At 33.5% G+C, this 22,903-nt stretch overlaps 1 protein-coding gene across 1 annotated transcript in view; it reads right to left on the bottom strand.

The window, feature by feature from the left end:
• Positions 1–22,903, bottom strand: part of Cfap47 (cilia and flagella associated protein 47) — a 529,200-nt gene that overhangs the window by 457,472 nt on the left and 48,825 nt on the right. The window contains exons 11-16 of the mRNA XM_023707817.1: positions 18,312–18,464; positions 16,402–16,591; positions 16,222–16,318; positions 7,131–7,347; positions 6,592–6,833; positions 89–219 (exon numbers count right to left, since the gene is read on the bottom strand). Coding sequence (XP_023563585.1) covers positions 89–219; positions 6,592–6,833; positions 7,131–7,347; positions 16,222–16,318; positions 16,402–16,591; positions 18,312–18,464 — 1,030 coding nt within the window. The remainder of the gene's footprint in view (positions 1–88; positions 220–6,591; positions 6,834–7,130; positions 7,348–16,221; positions 16,319–16,401; positions 16,592–18,311; positions 18,465–22,903) is intronic.

The following is a 22,903-nucleotide window of genomic DNA, read 5'->3' as shown; positions in this document are numbered from 1 at the left end:
ATAAGATATATTTTCCAGTAGAGACACATGTAAATATTCAAAAATTACAGACATCAAGTTAAAAATTATACTCAAGAGAAGTAATTACATTTGTAATACACTGTAGTATTAAGGTGGTTCCATCAATAACATGAAGAATGAATATGCCTCTTTCTGGAGAAGTGAAACCTGGGTGCCATGTTACTTCACATTCCAATGATGAATATGGTTCAATAATACCTACACAGAATATATAAAGAAGATGTAAATCATATTTGCTAAGTTGATTTTTGTGACTACTGAAAATCTCAGGTGGCCTAAAACTGCAATGTCATTATACAGTAAATTATTAGAGTTAAATTATATAATAAGAAAATGAGGGGGCCAGGGAGATGGCTCAGTAGGATAAGCGCTTGACTGGCAAACGCAAGGATCTGAGTTCAATCCCTGGTTCCGCAAAAAAAAAAAAAAAAAAAAAGAAAAAAGAAAATGATTTGTGAGATAGTATTGATTAAACATAGCCTTATAGGATTTGTTTAAAATCTAATTATAGCACTTATTACAGTCTAATATGTATACATGCCATATTTCTCAATTTTAATAGACAAATGAAAATATATGACAAAAATATGCCAATATTTGAAACATGATGGAAAACATGTTAATGAAACAAACATTCTAGGACTAGAGAAAGTTTTAAATATAAAATATAGAAAATAGTTTATCCTTCATAAATATTCCCTCTATTTATTTCCTAACTTTCTTGAATACTTATCAACACCAGACAACTTTCAGAGGAAGGAATTACTATTACTCAAAATTATTTTTTCATGTGTATAAATCTCTAGCTACATATGTAAACTCTCCTATAGCTAATAGTAATTTACACATGTCTGTAATTGAAATGCATTGAGAACCTATGTAGTGTCCGGAACTTTTAAAGCGAGACATTTCAATTATTTATATTTATTACCTCCTTTGAAGCAAGGAAAAACATTTTTGATGATAAAATAACTAATAAATTCTTCCTTTCATAAAACAAGAGGCTCTGAAATTGTTCTTATGGGCCACGTCTACTTGTTCCATTCTATCTATCTCATAGTCTTTTTTTGTATTTTGTTTCACTCAAATGAGAGATACTATATGGCATTTAAACTTGTGTGTCTGGTTTATTTCAGTCAACATTGTATTTTCCAGGTACATTCATTTTCCTGAAACTGTCTCAGATTAGTTATTCCTCATAATTGAGTAATATTAAAGTATATATAGATACCATATTTTCTTTAAAGGCTACTATAGGATTTAACTATTATGATTTGTCTTGTTAGAAACACTTATAATCAAGTACTACTGTAGTATGATATTTAAAACTCTCTGGGGAAGACAACTCACAGGAGATCACTGGGTCATATATATATATTTTTTAAATTTCAGTTCTTTGAGACATTTCCATGCTGATTTCTATAAGGATTATCCTAGTTTATGATTCTTACAACAATGAAAGAATTTTTTTACCACTGCAATGCCAGTATTTGTTATACTTTGACTCCTTTATTATCACCATTCTTCCCACAGTAAGATTTATTTTCATATGTTTTATTGAACATTTACATGTCTTCCTCTGTGAGATGTCTATCTGTTTCTGTTACCCATTTCTGACTGAGTCTTTAGTTTTAGATAGATTTTTTCATAGTTCACATTTTTATTTTAGTTTTTTACTTCCTCCACTGCATTTATTTATTTTTTCTTTTTTAATCTTCTATTCATTTTAAGGAGAAAAAAGATAAAAGCAATGAAACAGTATTAAAACTAGTTAGTATGACACTTACAATAATTAATACATTACATATTGGTGTCTTCATAGTAGTTATTCAGAGGACAAGATGTAGACAAAAAGGGGGATATAAATAAAGGATCTATTTGTAGTGAAAACAAATGTATGTGTATATGCAAGAGAGTTAGGATAGATATACAGCTACACTCTCTTAGTTCAACGAGAAGAAAAATATGTACTAATATTGCTTATTTTTTTGTATTTTTTTTAGTAAGGGTCTACAGGGTGTCATGACATAGATCGAACTTGTTGTACTCCATCTGTGTTCAGCCTCCCAAAGAGCTCGGATTACAGATGAGCGCCACCATGCCCAGTCTTCTACTAATATTGTTTAGACAAGATTATTTTTTAGTTCTTCATACATTCTACATATCAGTCTGCTGTCTGAGGTGTAGATGACAATGTTTTTCCCATTCGTTAGCTTGTTCTTTCATTATACTTATTGATTCTTTTACTGTACAGAAGCTTTTTGTCTGATATAATCTCATTTGTTGATCTCTATCATTTTTTGTGCACTTGACATTCTGTTTAGAATACTCTAACATTTATGCCTTCATGGTATAAACTCATGATAAAACTAACTGGGAAAGACAAAGAATTTCACTCCATACTCAGTAAGTGAACAATTCAGCAAGAAGAGAGGACATTTATAAAAATATATGTACCAAATATCACAGCTCCTATATTCATAAAACAAAACTGCTAAAGCTAAAAGAAGCAATTTCAAATAAACATAAAAACAATCTTAATAGGGAATTTTAGCACCACACTTTAGCAGAGTAATAGAGAAAGTAAAAATAAAGCAATAGAGTCAGGGGAAAATGAAGGAAAAGAAAAAATATAAAAAACAAGAAAAAAGTGGAAAGAAAGCTTCTGTAAATAAGGTGAGAAAGACAAGTTGAAGAGAAGGAAATTAAATGGGAAAAATCATGATATATTATGTAAAGATATAAATTCCCTATTATGGATGTGATAATTATGTATAACTAAAATGTATCAACAGATTTAATTAATGAAAAAAGAATTATCAGAGCTGAGCCACAACTTTGAACATATGTACATAATAGATATTTACTCATATTGCAACCCTGTATAACACAACATTTGTTCTTTTCTTCAGCACCTGATGCATTATCTAAGGTGGATAATATACTACTCTACACAACCTGCTTATATAAATACAAAAGAATTGAAAATACCCTAGAAATAATTTCAGAGCACTGTGTAATGTAAATCAACTACAGAAGAGATTGCAGAAAATTCAAAAACCCCTAAAAAATTAACAACATACTCCTAAAGCCCAATGGATCAGAGAACAAATCAAAGAGATAATTTAAAATTTTTTGAGAAGATAATAACGATGATTGAACAGCTTATCAATACCTTTCTGGTGTCATGAAATCAGTTCTAAAAGGAAAGATCAATGTAATCAATGCCCACATTAGGAAAAAAGACCAAGACCAATTAAATAATATTGTGTGAAATCTTAATATACTTGAGTAATAAAAACAAACCATTCCCAAACCACAATTAAACAGGGAAACTATAAAGAGCAGAAATCAATGAAAATGAGAGTGAAAAAAATAAACCAAAGAGTTGTTTCTTTGATAGAATAAATAAAACAAACAAATTCTTAGCCAGATTTACAAAAAGAGGAAAGAAAGTCACATCACTACAATTAGAAATGAAAAAGGTGAATTCACAACAGACACTGTTGAAATCCAGAAGATAGTAACTACTTTGAAAAATTACATTTGAAAAATCTGCAAATTTTGAAACTATAAGAAAATATACACAGACCTGCAATAGCCAAAGTAATCTGGAGCAAGAAGAACAAAGCAATAAGTATAGTAGTATCTGACTTGAAGCTATAATGTAAAGTAATAGTAGAAAAATGATATGATACTAGAACAAAAATATGAATCAGTAAAACATAATAAAGAACAGAGAAGCATCCCTAGATACAATTCAACTATATGATACTCAACAAAATCTCCAAAGATATATGTTGGAGAAAAGATAGTCTATTCAACAAGTGTTGTGAAAACTAGTTATCATTTTGCAAAAGATTGAAACTATCTCTCACTATATACAAACTATAAAATCAAAATGGTTCAAAGACTTAAAAATGAAAACAGAAACATTAAACTTGATTGAAGACAAAGCAGGTAAATCAACTGATACCACAGATGTCTTATGGCTTTGGTAAAAGAAGCTGGAAGCAAGCATTCTCTGAAGTACTTTTCTCTGTCAAAGTAAAATATTTTTGTTAGCAAGGTGAACAAATACCATATTTGAGCTTAACAAGGTTCAGAGCAGTAAGGCACATATAAATAAATGTGTGCAAATAACAAAACAGATGTATAATGAGATCAAAACTGGTGTAAGAATTCTTAAATTAATCCAAGAAGAACAGGAGATAGCATTTGAGCTGTGATATGAAAAATAAGGTGGACCTTTACAGGAGAACAAAGAATGAAGGAAGTGTAGTTATTACCACATTTGAATGCAGAAAGTTAGGTTTCAGGAAAATTACAATGGGAATTCACTTTGTCAAAGAAGACTCAGTGTTAGAAATAAAGCCATTTAATTGACCTGAGAAGAGGTGAGACTAATAAACAGATTATATATCAATGATGAACTGTCTACTTGAGGAGAAAAAAATGTTTTCTTAATCAGAAAAAAAAAATTGCTTATCAGGGGACAGTGAAATGAAAGTGGATGGCTGAACTGAGCACAGTTGGGACTAGCAGGACAGATGCTGCATGTCTTAGTTACTCTTCTCTCCTTGCTGGGGCAAATACCCGACACTCGAAATGAAGGAAGGAAAGGTTTATTTAGCTCACAGTTACTGGAGGTTTCAGTCCATACTCAGCTGGGTCCAAAGCAGAGCAGCACACAGCAGAAAGCAACCTTTCATGGTGGTGGCAAAGAGCAAGAGCACAAGGGAGGGGTAGCAGCAGCTCAAGCAGCTAGCTTCTCTTCCCACCTTACATTGTAATGCAAATTACCTGCCCCAGGGCAGGCAGCATCCACACCCACAGTGATCAATCACAAACTCCAGAAGCTGCCCCAAGACTGCCTGAGGCTTTGGGGGGACACCTAGACACAAACCATAACACTGCATATGGTCAAGGAATGAGATAACTGAGAAAGATGATGAAAATGAAATGACTGAAGAGAAGTTCAAGGACTGATTCAGTATTTTAGTAAGAATAGAGAATGCAAAGAAGGAAAACAAACAGAAGCATAAATAATAGCCATAGAAAATATCAACTTAAAATTCAACTCTATGTCAGAAAACAGAACAGATGCATGAATAACAACTGTATAAAATCAATTTGAAGTTACTTCTATCTCAGAAAACATAAATTCACTCTTACTTTCTCCCCTTGAAATTTATGCAGTCTAAACACAAATCCAAAATATAGCATATGTCAGGGTTAATAGACAGACACAAAATAAGTTTTCATTTTGAATTATCAAGTTGTTTTACAAAAAAGGAAAAAAATGTATATGATTAAATGTACTGTCCAGGATGTAAAATCAATACAGTATAAAGAAAATAGCCTCATAAAAATCACTTTCTCTTCATACAAGAGGCAAAGGATAACATAAAATTGTTTTATCTGAATTTCTGAAAAAAAACAATCTATACATACATTCAAATCAATGCAATACACATCTTCCTTGGTACTGTGCAACATAGATTCGAGAATTGTATCGTTAATATTTTTAGAATGGAAAAAAAACTTAAATAGTAATATTATTCATATAAATATTTTATTTGGAATCAAGTAACTATGAATTTATGACTTAGTAATTGTTTGATTAAAAGAAATTCTCAGGGCATTGGAAACTCAAAGAAAAAAATAAATACTGAAATCTCCACTATAAAAATCATAGTTCTAAAGACCCAAAGAAGCATAGCTGGTGATACAGTTTCTAATAAATACTGTAATGCTACTTATAGTATGTTTAAAAAAGGAATCATCATTGTATTTGCACGACAATCACATGGACAAGCCCAGTCCATTTAGTCCTCATTAGGATGGAGAAATACAGGAAAAAGCCTTAGTATTCTGTGTGTTTCAGATGCTGTGGAGGAATTATCAGATCATTGGTGAGAACATATAGCTGGAATGCCATAACTGTTCCAATAAAATTAAAGTATAACTAGAATACCTTACATGTTAGAAATATGATCTCTTTCTTCACTAATTATTTTATTTCAATAGATCCTCATATTATCAATATAATAGTTAAATGAGTCTGGAAAATATTGGTAAAAGTGTATCTCATATATTTAATAAATTATGACCCCAGATAGTGTTAAATCAATCCCAATTAATACGGGCATATAAATGATTCCCAGCTCTAATGAAAGGACAGACTTTTTTCCACTTGCTAAATTTAATCAGAATGTCCACCAATGCCTTCATATTAAAATGTTCAGACTTGCCTGGTCACACAGTTGTGTAACAAAGAGCCAGTTCCTTAAAATATCTTTGTTTCTCATCTCCATCTCCACTTCCAACTTTATCTCTATTTCCTATATTGCTTTTTTCTACCTCTCAAGAATCCTAACTAGTGCAGCATCCATAATTTCAAGTCATATTTATGTATGTAAAAATAAATATCCTTAAGGACAGTTATCTAGGCTATTTCTATGCTCTAGGTACAATTACCCAGTAGAGAGAAAATGATTAATACCAAATACATGAATGAATGAATGAATGAATGAATGCATAAATGAAATGAACAGAATCAGCCATTACCTTTAGCTGGACGAATTGAAAACGCTATCCCTTGTAGTGAGTTCACTGGCTGCCATCCAAATTGGGCAGACTTGTTCTGATGATTATATAACCTAATTGTCCCGCGGAAGTATGTTTCCAACAAGAAACCTCGTGGTTTCAACACTATCTCATCTGAAGATAGCTCAAGTTTTAAAGGAAGGACTTCTGCAGTCACTAAAATATGCCCAGCAGGTATGTTGTTTACAGTAAAGGCAAAAGATCTGCAACATAACAAAGCAATCCAAATTTAATTGATAATAGTTCTTTATAGTAACAATTCAGTTTCATATAAAATGCATATACTATTGATTGATATACATATTTAGTTCATAATGTATAATAATTTAAAATGTTCATGAAAGAGAAATGGATGATTACTGAACTATAAACCCATGAATCTACAGTTCAAGTGCATTTCTATATCTTGAAATAAAATCTAGTACACAGTACAATTATTTGGGTAAATACATATCCATTATGATTCTAGAAAAATAGAAACTTGAAAAATAAAATATTACCTCCAAATTTTTCCAATGATAAAAGTTTGAAGTATTATTGGAACATGACTACTGGATGTAGGTGGAATCACATACGAAAATATTTTAGTATTCTGAAGTTCTTTAAAATTGATATCTAATTTAATCAAAATATGCACAGAGAGCATATTAATAAGATGCAGTGAATGAGTATTTGTGGAATTCACACAAATATTACCAAAGTTAAGGACAGGGGGTCCTGAAAAAATGAAAAGTAAGTTAGTGAGTTTAATGTGGGCAAATAGGTTCATTTATTTTTAATGTTTTAAAAATATATTTTCACTAAGTTGTACACAAAGGATACTGAAAAATATTCACTAAAATACAAAAAACTGTTAGATACATTTTCTATCTAATTAGTATTACTTCATGTTTGGAAATATTAACACAAAACCCAAAATGAGTATATTCTACTTATATGGAAAATTATATGACAAAATAATAAGCACAATAAAATGCAGCACACTAATTTGTAACACTCCACCAAACTCTCTTTTCCCAATAAAACTATTTGATTAACTTATTCATAATTTACAGAAATGGGTTATTCACCAACCATAAACTGCCTAAAATTCTCCTTAAGGTGCTCAAGAGAGAGATTAAACATAATCAAGTACACAATATATGTTGGTGATGCTCAGATGAGAGACACAGGATAAGATAATCTGAAATAGGGCAAGGTAAATACAGCCAGACATGGAAAATTAAACTGAAAGACAAATTCTCTAGGTTGAACCTAATACCTGAATTGTTGAAGAAGAGAAGAGGAATCACTCCTGGTCTGCTGCCCCACCCCCAACCCTGCCCACAAACACATACAGTTTACCTATTAAACACATCATTTTAACAGCCTGAAAGACACAGTATTGTAAAAGCCAGTAGAATAGACTCCCTCCATATTTTCCCTCCAACTTGAAAGACAAACCAAAGCAACAGGCCCAAGGGAATTTACATACTACAACCAGAGAATGAAAGCTAGCAACACAAACAAAGCCAATTTGGCTGCCACTCAGTCTCCTAAACACCAGAGAACACGATGTCCCTGTGTCATCCTATCCACTGATCAACATCAACAAGGGAAGCCTCCTAACATAAACAGAGAAAGGCTGACCACAACAAATTATGGGTAGCACCATTCTTGCTGGTAGAGAGCCACAGGTGGTATTCCCCTGGAGACATGACAGACAGGGAAAAGTCAACAGAGTCAGACTAGAGAGGTACTTTCCTAACAATTCTCCAATCACCAGAAAAATCAGACACAGGGTGATATCCTGCCCACAGCCTACTGCCCCAGAAAGGCAAAGGAGGGACTTTGCTTAGCCTAAGCACTGTGCCAAGTTCCACAGGTTGGAAAATGGAGATCTTGAGGCAGAGACCAGGAATGGATAAATATCTGAGGGTGAAGTAATAGAGTCTCAGCCAGGGAAGAGGCCCTCTGGTTATAGAGTGGATGGAAATTACTGTCTCATCACTGAGACACATTAGCTGACATCCAAAATTTGAAGGAGGAAACATTTATTTTGGCTTACAATTTGTAGAGGGTTCAGTACATAATTAGCACCAAGGCACTGAGGCATGGAAGGGGGGCATAGCAGATGAAAATTTCTCATGGCATGGCAGCATGAAGCACAGAGATCAAAGAAGAGTAGGGAAGGGAGCTAGATCTTTCAATACAATGCTCACAGGGACAAGTCTCTTCTAACCAGGCCCTCCCTCCAAACAGCAAATACCCCCCAAAATCCACTAAGCTCCCCATAACCCCTCCTATGAATGCATGAGGCTCTAGTAGAACATCTAGACAGATATTATAACAAGACCCCCAGAGAAAGAACATAAAAGTAAGCATGAGATTTGTCCTGCAGGGAGGGTAGCAGGTATGGGAGGTCACTGGCAAAAGATGACAAAACCATGGATTAGGCAGACCAAGTCATATCCTCTCTTTCCGAAGACAACTGAGATGGTCAGGTGTAGAAACAGTGACAAAAGTCTACAGTTGGCCATGCCCAAAGTGCAGGTTCCAGGTAAGAGGCTGATTCTGCCAGGCTGACAACCCTCACCAATTAAAGGCAAACAACTCTGCAGTCTACCAGGATAAAATCAGCTTGGCTTCCCTCAATTACATAAGGACTACAATATGAAGGGAAATATCTGAACACTCTAGCTATATTGTATGGTGGATGTATGGATTGTTTATTGATTGTTCTGATTTATCTTTGTGTTTGCTTTTCTTTCTTTTCATCATTTCCTGCTTATTTTAATACTTTTTTTCATTTTTCTTTATTCTACTCTTTACATTTGTCTTTCGACCTTTTTTCCTTCCCTATTATTTTTCATTTGCTTATCCTCATTTTCCAATTTTCTTGTTTATTCTCTCTTCCTGTTGACCTTTTATACAACATGTATAGCAAGTAGGTGCTTTTATATATATTAAAATATGAATAAACCAGTCCTTTAAATGGTACCACTCATGGGCATACTTGGGTAACCCTTCTCAGAATTGTGCTTAGAGGGTACAAACAAAATAAACCATGAATGTATGAGCATGTTTTGATGACCACTGGGCTTCCTAGAATCTGTAATTATACTTCTTTACCAATACATCACACCACTCAGTCCACAAGTGTTCTCTAAAACCTTCTCAACATCACTCCTTACTCTAGCTATAAAAAGAACATTAAGAGAGTCAGTATGTCTATTTTTCACCTAGACATTCCTTTTATCTACTTCTACTACTCCTGACTTTCTTTCTTCCTTCTTTCTTCCTTTTTTTTTCCCTCCACATTCCAGATTATACACTATTAGCAGAGAATTACAGTTTATAAGCTAAAATTGAAAAGTGGGCAAAACTGTCAGAAAAGCTTTCATGTTTATGACTAACCTATGGTAGGATCTGTGGATGCTGTTATAACCCATACAAATTCTTTCCTTACAACATAGTGACTGGCTCCCTTGCAATTAAACTGAATAGGATAAAAAAAAAAACCTTCTTGAAAAATAAGCCCATAATCACATCACTGGAAAACATAACCAACCTAAAGAGATCTTCATATCAATAAAGAAGTTTTCATTCTATTTAATTTCAAACCTCAACACATCGTACAGACACAGACACACACATACACAAAAAAAAAATGAAAAAAAAAAACAAAAAACAGAATGCCTACAAAATGTCCAACTCTCAAAAGCTGATCCAAAGAACATATCTGCAGATTTTTTAATAAAAAAAATCAAATCAAATACTAAATATCTAGGCTTTACAAAATGATCAAATAGGAAGGAAAACTCAGCAAGTTTAAACATGACATAAATGGTTAGTGGAAATAACATATATACCAATGTGGTTGAAAGTCAAAGAAAAAAGTTAGATGAGCTTATTAAAATGGTTCAAAATATAAAGGACAAATTTCTTTTACAAAATAGAGATTATAAAATACTAGAGAAAAATAATTATACTGAATATATGAATAAATGAACAGCACAAGTGACCAAAGTAAAGAGAAAGTGTCAGATTAGGAGCACAGATAATAAAATATGAGATACTTTAAAAACAACTAATGAGCAAAGAAAATTATTCCAAGTGCTACTGGATGACACTAAGACTACCATAAGAACAACTGGAGTTGGAGAAAAATTAGAGGCAGCACATGTAGAATTGAAATATCTGCTCATATAAATCATAGAAAAAAACTTTCTACGTATGAAGAGAAAAAAGCAAACAGGTAAAGAAGCCTTAAACAATGCCAAGTAACTGCAGTAAAAAAATGAGCTCCCTATGCCACATCACAATCAAAATCACAGAAGTAAAATACAAAGAAAAAAATGTGAGATGTCAAAAAAAAACAATCACAATATTAAATGTACGAGGATTACTGTAGATTTTCTAACAAACTCTAAAGGGCAAGAAGCCCTTGGAGTGCAGTATTTCAAGCCCTAAAAGAAAACACCTTCCAACCAAGATTAATATATCCTTAAAAACTCTAAAACTTCATGAAGCAAAGAGGACCTACCATGACAAATAACAACTTAAGAAATCCATAACACCAAAATACTACTGCAAACATTCTCAAAGATACCTTAGACAGCAAATAAATACAACAGTGCCAAAATTTTAATGGAATAAATAGATCAAGCAAGGTTTGAAGTTAAACAAAAAAGGAAAATAAAAGGTATCAATTACAGAAAAATAATGCAATGGAAGAAAAAAAAAATGCCAGTACTTTTCAGTAGGAATTCTCAATGTAAAATATCTCAGCTCCCAATTTAAATGACACAGGTGACACAGGTGAGGCTACTTAATGTAAAAACAAAATTCAATGGTTTTCTACACACAATAAATATATCTAACCCACAAAGAAATTCACAGTCTAAAAACCAAAGACTAGAAAAATATTCCATACATTACACATGAAAGAAAACAGGAGTATCAAATCTAATTCTCACAGTAGACTTCAAACTAAAACTTCTCAAAACAGGCAAAGAATGTCACCACATATTAGTTAAGGAAACATTTCAACAGAAAGAGAAGACTGTAAATTTATATGCAATTCATATTGTTGCACTTTTATAAAACAAACACTATTGGAAAAAAGATCAAATAAACATCAACAGTATAATAGTAGGTGACTAAAATACCCCAAGTTTACAAACAGATTAATGAGATAAAAAGCAAAAACTTTCATAAATTAACCATATTTTCAACCATATAGACTTAATAGGTACTTCACAGTGTTGTATGTTACTAAAATGGAACACACATTCTTCACCAAAATACATGGAAATTTCTCCACAAGTATCAGCTACTAATCCATACATACTACATAAATAAACACAAAAGCATGGCAATTACCCCAAGTATACTATCAGATCATAGCACATTGAAATTAGCATTTAATCACAAATAAACCTGCCAACGTCAAGAAAATCAACACGTTAAATAACTTGAGAAAAGAACTACGATGTAGAATAATGCCTGCATTTCATATTATTCTCTAAGTAGTACACAAAGAAAGACAATCAAAATATCAGTGCAAAAATTGTATAAACTAATTTGACATTCTTACCATATCACACAAATATGGGCTGCAGTGTGTGTTCCAGTACCAAATAAATTGTGTCCCCAGATAGAAGACTTAAATGTAACCAGGATACAAATTAGAATTGTTTGAACCAAGAATAATAAAATCTCAAAAAATATCAAGACCAAGATAACACAGCTTTTATTGTTTGCGTCCAGTTGTCCCCCCAAACCTCATGCAGTCATTGAGGTGGGCTTGTAGAGTTTGTGGTTGACTCATTGCCCATTTCTGGCATTATGAGTGTGAGTGCTGCTGGGATTATGGGTGTTAGGGCTACACTCATGAATAGCCTGAATGCAATATAGGGAAGGGAAAGAAGCTTACTGTATTCCACATCTGCTACTCATCCCTTTTTGCTTTTGGTGTTTAGCTGTTTTTCATGATGAACTGTTACATTCTGCCATGTTTCACCCTGCCTTGGAGCCAGCTGAGTATGGACTGAAATCTCCACAAAATGTGAGCCAAATAAACCTTTCCTTCCATAATTTTAGCTGTAGTTTATTTTGTCCCAGCAATGAGATTAAAGTAATGGAGACAACAGCTATTGGAATTATTTGACAAGTATTTAAAAGAAATCAGTGTAAAAATGGTAGAATAAATAATTTCAAATATGCATAATAAATGGAAAAAAACATTTTTGCAAAGACATAGAAAGTACATAAAACTAAAAAAGGGTATTTATATAGAAAAAATAATCAGTTAAACAGAAACCAAATGGATATGCTCAATAACAAAATAGAATGTGAGAACCAAACGTTGGTGAATTTGAGGAAATGTCAATAGAATTTATCTAACTTGAACAAAGAAATGAAAGATTGAACAAAAAACAGGATGCCAGAATGTCATCCTGAACAATGTCACTAAAGTCCTAACATGAGAGGCCAAAATCAAGGGGATTGAGAAAAAAAGTCTGTGAAGAAATAATTCTAAATCATGGTCAAGTTTAGCAAAAGATGTACATCTACAGATTCAAGAAAATTAAGAAAATTCAAACTCAAAATTATTTTCTATACTTCTGAGAATTTCTAAGAACAAAAAACAACTCAAAAGTATATATAAAAGTAACATCAAAAATGAATAAATGAGATTATATTAAATTAAAAAGCTTCTGTACAGTAAAGGAAACAACCAATACAGTGAGAAGACATTTTATAGAATGGTAAACCATTATGGCCAGTCACACCTCAGGGAGAGCAAAAATGTATAGAATACATAAAGAACTCAAAAATATTTAGACTTCACAAAATAAACGGCCCAATTAAGAAATGGGCAACTGAAATGAGCAGACATTTCTCAGAAGTACAAATGATATTAAATACACTAAAAATATTCAGTATTTCTGGCCATTAGAAACACAAATTAAAAGAAAATCAAATTCCATCTTACATAGACATCATCAAGAAATCAATACTTTCCTATTTTTGTAGATAACACGTTAGATTATTAAGTGCATGAGGAAATTTCTTAAAAGATATACCAAGATAAGGAAAATGATACCAAATTTTATGACTGTTATAAAATATGAGTTTATTAACTGAAATATCCACATGTAAGAGGTGCCTAATGTGTCTAAATAAAGCAGTAGGATATTTAAGCAATGTATGAGTAAAATAATAATTACATATTATAATTTACAGTTACAAAATATTAACACTAATGAAGAAATTTCATAAATGGTAAAATTTCAGAGAAATTTAGGATATGAAATTCAACTATAATATTTTTCCTTAAGTACAATTGTACCTTATAATAAATCATCTTTGTATCTAATCTACAGTAAGTGTATTTCTCCTTCCAAACTTTAAAAAAGTTTGAATGATTTCTTTTTTAAAAATATACATGTATCATTTTGAATATCTTAGCAAGTATTATACTCTTTTTAAAAAAAAAATAAAAAGTAAAAAGGACAATGAAAAATTAAGATTTATTGACAGGAAGAGCTAATGTTTAATGATTTGACCAATCTTGTATACCTATATATGATAATCTGAGCTACAGATTTGACAATAAAAATATGTAATATAAGAACAATTGTTAATCTTCTATTATTGTTTTGAAACTCTGTACAATATGTATTGTTGTATGTTGCTCTGTTTTTGTCTTTGTTTTTGTTATTTTGTTTTGCTTTAATTTTGTTTTTACTTTTTAAAGTAAAGTAAAAAATAAAGGGGTCCAGGGAGATAGCTCAGTGGAAGAAGCGCTTGCCTGGCAAGTGCAAGGGCCTGAGCTCAATCTCTGGTTCTGAAAGAAAAAAAAAAAAGTAAAATAAATTCTATGTGTATGTCTTTTATTTTAAGCTATTTACTATTTTTGGCAAGTAAATAAAGTATATAATCATTTTATGGGAATTTAAAGACTAAAATATGTTTCACTAAAACAAATGAAACCAAACAGCAAGAAATGATGGTGAAATTATAGTCAAAAAGAACCCTTCTATATTGTTTGTGGGAATGTGAACTGGTAAACCACTATAGAAATCACTTGGAGACTCCTTCAAAAGCTAAAAGTAATATTCCATTTAATTCACCTCTTTCTAAAAGAGTTAAAGTTATCATACCGTAACATGGCTATGCAAAATCAGGTTTATAGTAGCACAATTCATGAGCGAAGAAAATGTGACAGTTACACACAGTAGAGTAGTATTCTGCCATAGAGCACAAATTTGAGTCTTTTTCAGGAAAATGGGTGCACTTTGAGAACATAATATTAGGTGAAATAAAAGACACACAAGCTTAAATATTGTATGATTTGTCTTATATAAGAAACCTCAAGTATAAATAAGGAGCAAAATAATAAGAAATACAAAGATAGATCTTTGCAAACAGGCAGAGGAGGCAGAGATACAGGGGTAGGGGATTTGGAGATGGCAAAAGTGTTGGGAAAAATTAGGCAGTGTCAGCTATATGTATCAACTGCTTAAAAATGTAATCAGTATATAACAAAAATACGCAATCTAAAATAATAAAACTTATTTGTTCATTGCAGTATAAAATAAAACAGACACTTAAAAATGCAACAGTAACTACAAAATATTGAAGAAGCCAGTATAAACCAAAACACTGTATTAAGAAAGTATTAAGTTAAAAATAAAAGAATAGATTTGAAAGAAGTAGCTCCAAAGAAGATATATGATTTACATAGAGATTTCTTGAATTAATTATAGAAAAATGTAATCATCACATTAGTTATTAAAGAAATATAAATCAAACACACAATATGATGGCATTACATACTCATAAAATTGCTATAATAAAATAGAAATAACAACTACTGTTGAGAAAAGTGAAGAAATTATAACCTTCATACACTGCAATTGGGATTGTAAATTTCCACAGTCACTTTGGAGAACATTTTAGAAGTTTCTTAAAAAGTAAAATATAAATTTCACACACAACCCAGAAATTCATTTCCTACACATTTAACCAAGACTAATGCAAGTACATGTTCATTAAAATAGTTTTACATGTACAGTTCTAGCATCATTATTCCTAATAGCCTCAAATTAGAAATAGCTCAATGCCTACTGATAGGTGAAAGAACAATCTAAATGTTTTACGTTATTCTCACTAAATGAGATGGTATGTAGATATAAAATGGAGCAACTTATTGGTAAGTACTACCACACGGATGAGCCTAGAAACCATATGCAAATGAAGCAATATATGAAAGACGACATATTATATGATTTCATTCATATAATATTATGATTGAAGACATATTATATGATTTCATTCATTTGCAACGTTCAAAAATGAAAATATACAGAAAGTTCATTAACATTTAACTGGAGTATGGAACACAAATATACAGTAAGTTCATATAGGTATGAAGATGATGGCAGCATTCTAAAACTGAACTGTGGGACTGTTTTCTCACAGTAAATTTACTAAATTATACTTATTTGCATATGCAAACTGAAAAATTATATTGAATGCAAGTTATATTTAATAAGTACTTATTTAAATATAAAAACTCTGGTAGATTTTATACATTCTTACCAACAATTACTTGATGAATCTGCTTTGGTGTCAAAATTATGCTGCAATCATGTTTTTCTTGAGGAGTGGTTGGTTTTGATTTTAGTCTTTTGAGAACCTGAGAAAAATCATATTACATTCAGAATTAACAAAAAGTCCTTTCTGAGTATAATAAAACAATATGTAAAATAATGCACATGCCTTTCTTTCCAGGGAGACTTTCTCATTGGATGCCATTTCCCTGGTAGATAACAATCGATTACTTTTGATTGGACATTCTTTGGTAGAGCACTCTTCTTGTATTTCCTTTTGAGAAAGTACGGGTGACTTCAGACCTGATGCTGGCTGCATGTTTACCTCTATCGCATTATCTGAATATACGATTTTCCTCCTGAAAAAGTGATGATAATAATAATAATAGTAATAATAATAAGCTGATGAGGTAAAGTCTTTTAGAAAGCATATGAATCCAAGTATTCCCCACAGTCTGTGCTACTACTGCCCCATATCTACTTCATAAATTGGTTTCGCTAATCTGGAGAAATATCGGTCTGCTAGTAGACTCCCTTCTTAAATGCCTGATGTAGCATCTTGTATCCTATACTCCCATTCCATTCCCATATTCATAGATTGCCCACAGTGAAATACCTGTACAGAACACAATGAACAACTATGTGGTATAATTTATGCTGAAGACATTTTGAGGATCAATGTGAACATATACTTTACTTGTAATGTATCCTTCTTCAGTTCTTTTTACTGCCCTGCTCTATTTCCTTAAAGTACGTTACTGATATGAATGGACATTTCTTTAAGGAAAAAAATTCAAATATCCAAATTTATTTTTAAAATGTTCAGTATAACTAGTCATCAGAGGAATTCAAATCAAAATCACAATGAGATCACATTTCACCTAAGTTATAATGACAATTACCAACAAGAAAAATGATAGATTCTGGTGAATATATGAAGAAAAAAAGCTGCAATCCAAGATTATGAATTAGTACAGCTACTAAGAAAAGCAGCATGGATTTTTTTTTCAAAAAATTAATAAGAAGGTTGGGGAGATAGCTCAGTAGTCTAAAGTGCCTCTGCAGGCAAGCTTAGGCAAGCACAGGAACCGTGGTTTGATGCCCAGTACCACATGCCACATCAGCCCTGCCTCCAGGCAGGCTAAGCCGGCTACAAAGAAAATAATAATAATAATAATAATAATAATAATAATAATAATAATAAGTACTATCACTATCAACAATCTCACTTCTGAGTGTATATCCAAAGGAAATAAAATTAGTATATCAAAAAGTAATGTTTACTGTGACACTATTCATGATAGGTGTGATACATAATCAGACTGTGTTCCTTAATAAATGAATGGATATATACCTATATGCATGTGAATATTATTTAGTCATGCAAAGAATGAAGTGCTATCCCTTGAAGCAAAGAGGTGAAACTGGAGGAAATTATATTAAATTAAATTAGTCAGACACACAGAGACAAATAACCAAACACGTTATCCCATATGTGCATGCTAAAGAAAATCAACCTGAAAACAGCACATAATTATTAGAGGCTACAAAAGGTGGGGGTAAGGAGGAATACAGGAAGGTGGGATAATGGATACCAAAGCACATTCAGAAAGTAGTAATAAAGAGTGTGTTGACCATAATTTACAATGTCCTACAAATTTTATAAAGAAATAAAAGATTTTGAAATCTCTAAATGCAAATAATGAGAAATGAATGTGTTAATTATCCTTATTTAACTAGTACACATTACATATTTGTACTGAAATACCACACTATACCCATTAAATATGTACCATATTTATGTTAAGCAAAAATTATAACATCATTTAAGAAGACTGAAATGCTATTCTGATTTAAACATATACATATATATTTATATACATAAACTTGTGGGGCCAGGTAGATGGCTCAGTGGAATAAGCACTTCCCTGGCAAGCGCAAGGGCCTGAGTTCAATCCATGGTTCCGCAAAAAAAAAAAAAAAAAGATTAAAAAAAAAACTTGCACAAAGTAATAATAAATTTGAGAACATAAAAGAAAAATTTGTGACTGGCACTATGACTGAGGAATAGATCTTTACCTCGCCTCTTCTTTCTGCAGGCGCATACGTCTTAAATAATTGATATGATTTGTATAGTAGTATCGATTTACCCTCCTCTCGATTTTTTCAATTTCATTATATTCAAAATCAGGATCTATATAAGTATATCTTGGAATCTTTGTGAAAATCGTCCTGCAATATGAGTAATTTGCATTAAGATCTATGCATAAACATTTGTTCAATCATTATTTTAAGGGCCAGGGATATGGCTCAGTGGAATAAGTGCTTCCCTGGCAAGTGCAAGGGCCTGAGTTCAATCCCAGGTTCCACCAAAAAAAAAAAAAAAAAAAAAAAAATCATTATTTTAGAGTGCTTGCTATTCAATATCTCAGGTGTTGGGCATAGTATGTTGAACAGCACAGGATCCATTTTTTTTCTCACATAGATTGTTTATACGAAAACATTATTACATATAGAATTAGAGTAGATATTGAGGCCTAAATCATTCCTTAATCTAATTAAATTCCTTCTTCTTGAGGTCCCCCTAAAGCTAATCATTCTATATTAGAGATATGACTTTAAGAAACAAGAAATAACTCTGACTAGTGTTTTTTTAAGTTTATGACTTTTAGTTCCATATGATTAAAATTAAAAGCAAAGAAAAATGACTCATTTTGTTTAGCATGTTACTTTCTTTAAAAACCAGAGCTTATGAAGTAGCCATTGATGATATAAAGGAAACAATCCACTAAAAACTGCAAATTACATCTCATATTAACTGGCTTTCTGTTCTTTTCATTCACCATATATTTTCAGTAAAAACAAAAAGTACAATTATTTCTATGTTTTAACTGTTTTTACCTCAATACTCAACAAATTTAATCATTCATTTCGAGGGTCACCATCAGCAGTTAACTCCTTTGTATGAGGCATTTTATGCACACATATATATGTATATATTTATATATATATATATATATGTATTGAAATATCCAACTATACTTCATTAATATGTTGCTTTATTTGTTAATAAAAAATTAAATATTCAAAGAGCTAAAATTGCTAATTAATTTGACATGCTTATTACATTCTGCATATGTGCTATCAATTTTCAAAGTGTCATAAATCTATAGAGTCAAATAATAATCAGAAAAATAAAATAATTCTAACTCTGTGGGCCCTATGATGTGTTGTATATTACTTGAGGAAATGAATTTTATTACTTTGTTTAATCCAGCAGGTACACACTGGAGTTAAATGAAAATATGACTCACAGTATTAGTGATACATTATTTCTCACAGTCAAATAAAAATTAATTACAAATTAACCTAATTTTTTCTAATTTTCCAGTTTCTCAAGGCTTACATGAAGATTGCTTTAACTTTTTTTTTTTTTTAGTGAAGGGTCTACAGTGTGTTTAGGGTCTCATTACTCAATCAGACTCATAGTGATCTGCTTGTTTACAGTCTCCCAAGAGCTGGGATCACAGATGTGCATCACCAAGCTCATTCTCAATTACTATCTCAGCATGCCTGGGGGTGGGGCCAGCACAACAGGCCCCTGTGCCTGTTTGCAGGTGCTTTAATCAGCTTTGCCATTTGGCCAGCCCTGAAGATTGCTTTTACTCACTTAAAGGTTTTCACTAAGTTAAGAAGAGGGAAAAATATTTAGTTATTCAAAGGTAGTAATATTTAAATTTCGATTCATGTGCTAAGAATCTTTACCATCTTTAGCACCTAGAAATAATTTATATATCTAAAGTCTTGACATCTGACACAGGGAGAAAGAGACAGACAAAAGCAGTGGATTAAATACTCTAAATGTCAAGGAATTATCAATATAATTGAATCTTAAATCTTTACTTGTTCCTTAAAAATACAAAATTGGAATTAAGTGATTAAACACACACACACACACACACACACACACACACACACACACACACAATAGGGCTGGTAAGATTGCTCAGCAGACTAGTCACCTATTTTAGCAAGCACAAGGAACAGGGTTTGATCCCCAGTCCCCCATCCTGTGCTGGCCCCGCACGCGCACCCTGCACCCTTAGGGCACGCTGAGCCAGCCACCAGTCCAGGCAGGGTGGTGCACATAGGAGGCCATTAACCGGTATCCATTCTATTCCCCTGCTGAGTTACATTTCTGGCCCTTCTCACCTTGCCCATTCCCTGTGAATCACGTGCTATGCCCCAGGGGTTGCACCTTCCCCATTGCCTAGATATCTGCTGACCCCAAGAGCTGAGACTTCCTCATTCCATCACCCCTATGCTATATATACCCAGCACCTCCCCTAAATAAATGGGACTTGATCAGAATCCTGTCTTGTCTCCATTCGAATCTTCTGTCCTTTGTCCCCTCTTCAATTCCCTGCTCCTCCCCCAGGTGACTTTTGTTGACAGACCCGCTGGTTCGGGACAAGTGGCGCCCAGCGAGTGGGGCACCTGGTATGGAGGATTCACTGATGGAACCGAGAGAGCGCATGCAAGAGAAAGCCAGTAAAAGAGAGAGCCAGCAAGAGAGTAAAAGAGGCAAAAGAGAGAATAAAAGAGGCCTGTGCCACAGTTGCCTGCTGCGACATCTGTACCTCGGTAAACGGATGGCACCCCTTGCCCCTTACCCTTTGAGGATGGACAGGCATTAAGTGAATGAGATATTTGTAGAAAGTGAGCAGAGCATTAAAGGCATGAGGAGTAAAGGTTAAAATTAAGGATTATTATGAGACTTTTGGACCTAAAAAGGTCCCAGTGATACAGGGAAGTAAAACTCCTGACCTGATCTAAATAGGAGTTCATGTTCTTTAGAACCAAAGAGTGGATTTTGGGAACAAATGGAGGTTGAGAGTGAAATATTTGATTGGGAAGGAAAGCTTCTGTATCAGAGAGGACAGAAGGGGGACCCGAGCGGGTTGCCCAGAAAGCTATCTCTTTCAGTTTATTTTTATAGAGCAAAACCTTGCGCGGGGTTAAGGTAGAGAGTAAGAGGTGAGAGAGTAAGAGGTGAGGTGCCATCCCTGGCTGCCCAAGGCTATGGCTTTGGGGCAGGAAGAGGGGCCATGCTGGACACAGGAGAGGAAGAGGTCTTGCTTAGGTGGATGTGGGGTGGGACAAAACTATGGTCAACCAATGGGATTGTAAACAGCATTGCTCAGGTAAAGTTGATTACGCCCAGGGCCAAATGGGGGCTGGGCTGGTGACTCACTTAGGTCTTTTTAGGTGATTGATACCTATTTAGAATAGCAATCCCAGGTGCTACTCTTTTAGCATTTGTTTGGCCTTTAGGTCTTTTAGGTCTGGCTCACAGCAGGAGCATCCGCCCCTCTCACAGTTACAAGATAACTTGTCTTTTGTGCTGTCTCCTTCAAGGGCCTTTCCCTGTCTGTCTGCCTATTAATATTTCTAATTTGGCTACCTATAACACCAGTTATGGCCTTTTCCTACTGTAATTTAATTGATAAAATCTTATCCCAGAGACACTGTGACCCAGTTGTTGCTAATGTGATAAAAGAGGGTGAAAATATACTACAAGGACAAAAACATAAAGCTCATCTTAAAGGACAAAGAACCCCCTACGGGTGTGTGCCCTAAGGGAACAGAATCTTGAAATCAAAACCAGGAAGCCAGATTTATGTTGAGAATAAAGAGCAAGGAGCCCAGCAGGAGGATTTAAAATGTTGTGAGCTTGGCCAGAAAGAAAGCGCCAAGAAAGCTGTAGACTGCAAAGATGGAGCTGAGCGGATCTCCATTGCCGGGAAGGAACCTGAGAATTCAAGGGATGGCCTGAGGGCATCATAGGAGGAGACAGGTCTCCACCCTTTACAGCCTCAGAACTGCAAAGGTCAGTGACTTTGCCTTGAGGTAAAAGCCACAGAGCCCGTTCCAGAATGGCAGCGGTGGCTGCCCAATATGGAGCCACGGCTCCATACACCACAGCCATTTTAGAAACTGTGGCTGACAATTGGCTTACTCCTGAGGACTGGCAGGCAGGCATTAGCCAGAGCCACCATCTCTGGGGGGGCTATCTCCTATGGAATTCTTCCTGTATTCAAAGAAGCTTCCACAATGATATCTTCACTGTTGATGTAGGATTTGTTACCTTCACCAGCTGCAATCAAATACTTAACTACAATAGCCCCATTTGCCCAAAAATGGGACATGTGTTTGTATGCGGAGGAAGCTTAGCCTTCACATATTTACCTACCAACTGGACAGGACTGTGTCATGGCAATTGTATTGCCTGATATAGATGTCATCTCTGGTAATGATCCCGTACCCCTTCCCAGTTTAGATTAAAAAATTAAAATTGGAATTTTCAGACTTATGATATCTACTACTAAACCTCTTCAAATTAAAACTTAACTGCCTATTAAAAATAGAAGTCAGCTTCTCTTTATTATGTATATTAGAACACATACTGCATTTCCTGGCCCTATTGTCAGCAGTAAACAAAAAAAGTTTTGTAAAAAAGCGGTTCTTTTAAATTGCAAATGGTTGGTTCCAAGTGTGTAGGCACACACCTGGGGGAAGGGACAAACAGAGATCCGGAGGGCCCCGTGCTCCCATCCACTGTCATCCTAGGCTGACCCAGATTGACATCTGCAAGATAGGTTCAGCTGCAG

This window comes from Octodon degus, unplaced genomic scaffold, assembly GCF_000260255.1.
Source record: "Octodon degus isolate 3935 unplaced genomic scaffold, OctDeg1.0 scaffold00313, whole genome shotgun sequence".
Taxonomy (NCBI): Eukaryota; Metazoa; Chordata; class Mammalia; order Rodentia; family Octodontidae; genus Octodon; species Octodon degus.
This window is presented reverse-complemented; position numbering and strand designations above follow the sequence as displayed.